Raw genomic sequence first — 7,837 nt, 5'->3', positions numbered from 1 at the left:
CATATATGTGCGTACAGCACTCAAAACAAAGCTCTAGCGCTCGTTGCTCCTTTTGCTGCTGCTATTGCTAGATACTGTTGCTGCTTTTACTTGTGTTCTATGCACACTGGCAATTAATTTAGTGTAGTGAAGCATTTTCTTGCAACTGAAATTAATTTCCAACATATTTTCTTATGTAATAAAGAAAACGAGGCGAATTGTGTAAGAAAACTAATGGCAAGAAAAACAACATCAGCAAGAACAACAAGATATATGCACACATACATGTGTACAAACATATAAACAAAGTAGTAGAAATTCATGTTAAAAACAACAAAGTCGATGCGCTTTTGTATGAAATGTGTTTTCACAATGCCATTAACAACATGCGCAACATTGTTCAATGTGTGGCTGCAACAATATGCGACTCTGCAATCAACTTGCTGTAGATTTAGTGGCATACATTTATTTTGCGAATGAACACTGGAGTTTCCTTTCATTGGTTCTGCTTTTAGTTAATAATTATTTTCAATGATTTATTAAGGTGAAGTGAAGTGACTTAAGATTTTGTTTCCTTTCTCTAATAATCGTAGGGCATACGATGAATTAAAATGCCGTCTTTATAAAGGTCATAAACCAAAATGCGTCATAAAATATTTATGGCGCCAATGGCAAATTAAAAAAGCTATATCGATAAATATCGATAGGGATATCGATTAATATCGATAGCTCTATCGAACAATATCAATAGCTTGAAAGCTCTTTACTAATTTTAAATACTAATTGTAAGATCTGCCAATGAGGAGGTCTTAGCATAATGTTGTTCACCTTTCAGAAACATGTTTTTTTTACTTAAATTAAATAAAAAAAAAAATAAAGCATATGTACATACATGCGTATATAAAACTTATAAATAAAAGAAAATTAAATAAAATAAAAAATATGTAAAATGAAAAAGCCAAAGTAAAAAAAAAATATTTTTAAAAATTAAATGAAATTAAAAAAAATCTTTTTGAAAAAATAAAATCTAAAAATTTAATTAGAGAAAGAAATAATAATAATTAAAATCGAAGAAAGTAGTATTTAAAAACTAAATAAAATTAAAAAAAAAAAACATTTTTATAGTTAAAATAAAATCTTACAATCAAGGGAAAAAATATTTAAAAGAAAAATTAAAAAAATGAAATAATATGCTAAAAATTTAATGAAATAGAACAAACATATACTTTTCTTTTTATATCACTAAAATATAAAAATTAAAAGCAAATTTAATTAATACAAGAAAAAAAATTACATGAAAAAATAAAAAATTAATAAACTAAAATTATAACAATTAAGTTAAAACTAAAAAAATGTTTACTCTTTTAAATAATAAAATCTAAGATTCGAAAGAAAACTAAGCTAAAGTAAAAGAAAAAAATTAAATAAGTCCCTAAAAATTAAATGAAATAAAACAAATACATATGTATACAAATATTTTTCTTTTAAAACAATAAAACAAAAAATTTTTATAAAAATTATATTAGCAAAGGGAATACACATTAAATTAAAAAAGAAGAAATAAATAAAATATGATTCTAAAAATTAAATTAAATTAAAAGAACTATGTTTAACTAACTATCTAACTACCTTATCTATCTTAGCCAGAGTTGCCCTGTGTTTCTAAATAGGGTAAAGATAAGAGCAAATATTACGAACGATCCCATACGCAAGCTCTTTCTCGTAAGACGAAACAAACTTATACAGTGAAATTTAAGCTTCACTAAGAGTTTTACTTATATACATATGTATATTGATTAGTATTTTCCAGCTTTACTTCAACTTCGACTAATCAAAATGTTATCTTCTATCACTCTCTCTCTTTAGATCCTTCATCGATAACACACACCTGCAAGTGCTCCATCTCGCTAACAACCCCCAGCTCTACGACATCCCCATGCGCCTGTTCCAGGGCAACCCAAACGTGCTCGAGATCTACATGCAAGGCAACAGTTTGCAAACCCTGTACTCCGCACAATTCCCCGTCGACCAGTTGGAGCGTCTCTACCTTGGCGACAATCCGCTGCAATGCAATTGCTCACTGCTCTGGCTGTGGCGTCTTGTCACCGGCAACTTTGATGGCGAAACGAATAAAGCCAGCGGCGGACATGTCACGCACACACAGGGCGAAGCGGCAGTAGCGGCGTTGGGTGCAGCCGATGCTAGTGCAACGCAGGAAGCCGCCGCCGCCGCATATGTGGCGCAGCAAAAACACAAGCCAACGCAAGCAACAAGTAGCAGCAGCGCCACTACTGGCTATCTACAACTCGACAACGACCGCATTGGTTGCGACATTTGGCAGGACAATGTGCGCATACGCCGCCGCCTCGCCACCATGTCCGAGGGACAAATCACCTGCCCCGCGCATATTGTCACCATCGTCTGCGCCATTTTCACACTGCTGCTCGTGCTAGCCATCGGCGCCAGCATCGTGTTCTATTTGCGCTTTGTCAAGCGACGCCGAAAGCTCTTGCACGACCGCTCACTCACACGTTCCGGCAAATCGATTGTGAACGTACACGATCGCATATTGCAACATCAGCCGTTGAGCGCTGGCGGCGCGCTGGGCATGGGTGTGGGTGGACTCACCTATCCACATCATACGTTGCAACAGCAGGGTGGCACACATCATGCCATGCTGCCGCTGCACCCGCACGAGTATCAGCAAACGCTGCCAACACAAGTGGATAAGCTTGAACTGGAACGGTACCTGGCGGCGCAGGCGATCGCCAATGAGTATCGTGCCTTGAAGCCGTGGGAAGTGCCGCCGGTGAAGGATGCGAATGCGTACAGCGATGAGCCGGAACATTTGTACGAAAAGTTTGACCACTACGATTACCCGGACATGCAGACGTTGGGCAAGTCGAAGCAAGCGGTACAGCTGATGTCCAGCAATGAAGAGGGAAATGCCAGCAGCGGCAATGGCGTGGTGCTGATGGGTAAAGGCAGTGGTGGCGGCACGGCGGCCAAGCCACATGTAGTCTATGTATGACTCCCGGGTGGGCAAGTGGGTGTGGGTGCTAAGGGCAACGCAGGTAAGGAGGACGGAGGCTTAGTAGGCGTGAGTGTGGATGCCGAAGGTGAGCTGCGCTACTGCCTCAACAACAACTACAGTAGTTATGTGAAATTAGTTTAAAAGGTGGCGAGTGGAGAATGAGTATACAAGGATTGAAATCAAGAAGCAGCAAAAGCGACAAACGGGGAGTCAGAAGTAATAAAATCAAATCCAATAGAGAAGGTGAAGCGCGTATAGTATGCTTACGGTGACCATCCGTTCTTTACTTTAAAGGACAGTCCTTTATTTTAACCCCCTGTCCTTTATAATTTTTTTCAAAATAAAGTACGCCTTTTGTCCTTTATTTCTTAAACTCTCCTTTAAATCAGCTCTGCATTTTTCAGAGGTAAAATTTTAAACACAGAATATGAAAAATAAAAATATCCCTTATAAAATATAATGAAAACCTTCGCCAGTTTGTTTCGCACCCCACTTAAGGGTTTCTACTTAATCGGTAATCTTTGTACAATCTATAAGCACAGAGAAAGTTGTGCCCAGGATCGTGTTGCACGCTGAGTTTCCACTTCCACTGAAAGATAACAATAAACCCCCTGCTGCACAGTGGTTAAAAACTGGAATTTAGTGTTCGTAATTCACTGGAGCCTTCATTTTTTTCACTTAATTTAATTATTTTGCCTGAGCCTGATTTGTGAATTTTTATTTAATTATATTAAATTTTTTATTGCAAAATGCAGAAAAAGTAGCAATTTTGAAGAAAATGTGTCCTCCTGTTCCAGTGCATAAATGTTACATAGCAAACACTAGTTGAAAACAATTGTATAGTTTTCCCAAAACGAAAAAATTACACAAAAATTTGAAATGTTATAAAAAATTTTCACCAAAATAAAAAATTTTTTTTTTTAGTTTTTAGTAAAAATTGGTTGAAAAATGAAGGCTGCGGTGATTTATGAACATTCAATTCCAATTTTGAACCACTGTGTGCTGGCTTCGTTGTGCAGTATGAATTATGGTAAACGCATTTTGGTGGCAAAGGATGGCGAAGGCCTTGAAAAGGATTTGGCTTTGTTTTTCGCTACAGCAGGGGAACTTGTACAATTAAATAATATAATTAACTGGTAAATATTTGATTTAAATTACGGTATGGGTAAGGTACTTTTCTCATACAAGTTGTATGCGCGTATTCCCAAATCATTTTGAAAAAAGTCCTTTATTTTACGTTGGTTAATATGGTCACCGTAAGTATGATAGTCAACGCTAAAGCGTTACAGAACTAATTTAAGTGCGGCGAAAGAGGGCGCATGCGTCGCAATAAATGTAAAACAAAAAAAAAACAAAAACAAAGCTAAAATCATACATATGATAGCAGCGATAAATCGAAACAAGGGTATATGTTAGTATTAGGTTATAAACACGTACATACATACAAACATGCATAGACCAACACCAATACATACCTACTACAATTCCATCGTCGCTATGACGACAAGATGTTAACTACGTTTTCCATCACGATCAGCGTTGCCGTTTTGGTACAATTGTAATTTTTTAATACTGTTTTTCTAAATTTTAATATCTGATCCTTTTTTTGTTCCCAAATGCCGTATTTTGATACTTTCGGCTGGCAGAAATGAATTTTCGAAAACTATGAATAGTACTACTAGTCTAAAGGCTAATATTTTTTTATTGTTATTTGAAGTCTCACAATTTATATATAGATATTTATAAGTTGATTGGGTAACTCTTATAACTGTTATAGGACCCCTAAACCACACAAAAACATTACGAAATATCGAAAAAAATATATTTTTTTGAATTTAGTTTTTTTTTTACGTTTTAAAGATGAAGCTATCAATATATACAACGCACATTCATATTTCTTGCACATATTTACTTGAGCAACGTTTCGTCAAAATAAGGTTTGCGCAATTTTATGCTGTAGTAAATTCCACAATATTGACTTGTACAAGTCTCGGGTTGCGCAAGGATTTTGTGTGGTTTAGGGGCCCTATAAGTTTGTTTTTCATTATGCAAATAAGCAGACAAAAGCAAGATATATAATTTTTTTTATAACTATGGATTTAATTATAAAATTTTATTTATTATTTGTTTTTTAAATAATAGTTTAATAAACAACAGTTTTGTTTGCTTTTGATACTTTTTCTGCTTGGCAACTGATACATTTTTTTCCAGCTCGCGGCGACGCTGATCACGATGTGTGTTTATGGCGAGATGTTAACTTCATGTTATTCATAGTGGACGTGATGTTAACTCCTCTGCTCTGTTCCGGGTCGCCATGTTATTCATAGTGGTCGTAATGTTAACTTCTCTGCTCTGGTCCGGGTTGTAATATTACGTCCGCCGAAGAAAAATAAATTTGTATGTGGTGCGTCTTCTGTATACTGTTTATTCTGTGCTACTACTTACAAGCAAACGTTATGCATTAATATTCGTAAAAAAATACTTCGGCAATTGTCGAAATTATTTCTCGAAGAATTTCCTGCAAATCTATAAGCGAATTATTTGTGTAAGCGTAACAAGAAACAATGTAAAATGAAACAAGGGATACGTATAGTGTTAAAATACTTAGCTAAATTAAAATAAGTAAATTCAAGGGAAACCTAGAAAGTTAAAAAAATAGTATGTGTGACTTAAAAGAGCTGGTAAATTGTGCGCGGAATTCCAAAGTCGAAAATGTAAAATAAACCTGTAACTAAAAACCGCAAAAAAAGCTACCTAGTTTAGACTTTATTTATGTTAATGTGTGGAAAGTGTAGAAATCTAATAATAAGAAGAAAGAAAGCACAAAAAACTCCATAAACTTATTATTTTAACTTTTTTTAAAAAAATACCCCAGCAGAATTGGTTAAGAAGCCAGTAGCGGAAAATTTATTTTTTTGTAGATTTCGTGGAGGATTTTTTTCCTTAGGTATTTCGCCTGCTAATTGTCCGTATTGCGCAGCAAGCACCGGCGGAAGAATTTTTTCTCTGTGTAAATTCGCTGCGCCTGAGCATATTTTACAATCTTCGGATTGAATTTTCCGCATCCGGTGATCGACCATTTCAGAAAAATTCAGTTTGGTGCTGAATTTTGTAATTTCTACCAGGCGAGCAAAATTGCGCAGCAAGCGTCAGCGGAAGAATTTTCTTCACTGGATTAGTGCGCTGCGCCTTAGCATATACTACAATCTTTGGCTTGAATTTTCCACATCCGGTGATCGACCATTTCAGAAAAATTAGGAAGCATGCGTCAACGGTGTGCCCCTAAAAATATGCTTTAATCACCATCCTGGGTTTTCAGTTCGGTACTTCACTATGGAATTTCTGCCAGGCGACCAGACTTTGTGTTTGTAAATTTAAAATATTTAGCCCAATACCTAACCTAGTGCAAGAATCGTTCAGCACCGCAGCATCGCAGCAGCACAGTTTTCTCTGTGAATCATTAATCCACATTGACTTTTCTTATGCTGCTCAGTTTCCTGTAATCAATACAGCCTTTTGAGAATTTACTTATTTTTTACCTTAACAAATTACATACTTGCTTGACACCGTACTTGAAGATCTGCACATATTCTTCACTTTTTTTTATTCTTTTTGTTTAAGTATGTAGGAAAAATAAAATCATTTAAGAATCTTAAATATATAACCGCCAAAAAACATAAGCGGATTTTCTTCAAATTTTGTTTTTGATGCAGAAATGCATCTATATGATCTAAGATCATTTAAAAAAAAGTCGCTTACGTTTTTTTGGCGGTTAGGGCTCGATATACAATTATAGAGTTAGTCTTTTAGGAATTCTAAAGTTCTCTATTTTAAATCAGCTGCCTTGTGTAAATTTATAAAATTACAATATTTAGTTTTAAGACAAAGAACTTTAATTTTTCCTTAGGATACATAAAAAAATATGTATCTAAATAAATGAAATTTTGAGTGTTCATTTATACATACACATTAATTTTGAATCTCAGCCTCTGATCTTTTGGACAAGTTTAATATAAAATGTTGGTTTCATTTTGTTTTTTATATACATATGTATGAAAACATATGAGTTTAAATTTAAAAATTATTTTTAATTAATTGTATTAACATTATTTGTACAGCTAAAAACATATACACATTAATTTGTTGCATAAATATATTTTTATATTCATACATTGTTTATACGTCTGATTGCAATACCTCCATTTTCTCTTAATATACTTTATAACTTGCATATGTATGTATATGTTTAAACAATATTATTATGTATCTATATGTATTTAGAAATTATATAAAACACTTGCATATTTGGCAACCCGGCAAGAGGCAAGGTAATAAAATGGACAATATAAAAAATCTCATAAATTAAAAATATGTAGCTGCTCTTTAAATATAACAGTAAGGGAGCATTGTAAATAGCTAAATTAAAAATTTAGTAGTTATAAAGAAATATTAATTAATTAACGCTATCTACTAATATTAATAATAATGTAAACAAAATTAAAAAATAAAAATATTATTTTAATGTATTTTACTGCATTTTAGTTGAAACACAATTTTTAACTAATGTAAATAGTTTTTTTATAAGTTGGCCATGTATGCACCTTGAATTTATAAAAATAAATTTTTTTAACAAAATACATCAAACAATTTGTCTTTTTTATTGTTTCTGAAAAATTTGAATAAGTTGTGCAAAAAAATCTTTTTTAGTTAATAGTAATTCGCTCCAAATTCTGAAACTTGATTTCACTATTCCTTTGAGTCCTTTGCGATTGGTTTATTAATAGATACGTTGGTTTACATCCAAGTTACACACATATGTATGTA

General features: G+C 33.7%; 1 protein-coding gene across 1 annotated transcript; it reads left to right on the top strand.

The window, feature by feature from the left end:
• Positions 1–1,845: 1,845 nt before the first annotated feature.
• LOC118754386 lies at positions 1,846–3,326 on the top strand (the record flags this gene model as incomplete). Its single annotated transcript, XM_036489254.1, has 1 exon — positions 1,846–3,326. A coding segment is annotated over one exon (1,165 nt), but the record flags the coding sequence as incomplete, so codon positions are not given.
• Positions 3,327–7,837: the final 4,511 nt, after the last annotated feature.

This window comes from Rhagoletis pomonella, unplaced genomic scaffold, assembly GCF_013731165.1.
Source record: "Rhagoletis pomonella isolate Grant_MI unplaced genomic scaffold, Rhpom_1.0 Rhpom_scaffold_03817, whole genome shotgun sequence".
Lineage (NCBI taxonomy): Eukaryota > Metazoa > Arthropoda > Insecta > Diptera > Tephritidae > Rhagoletis > Rhagoletis pomonella.
This window is presented reverse-complemented; position numbering and strand designations above follow the sequence as displayed.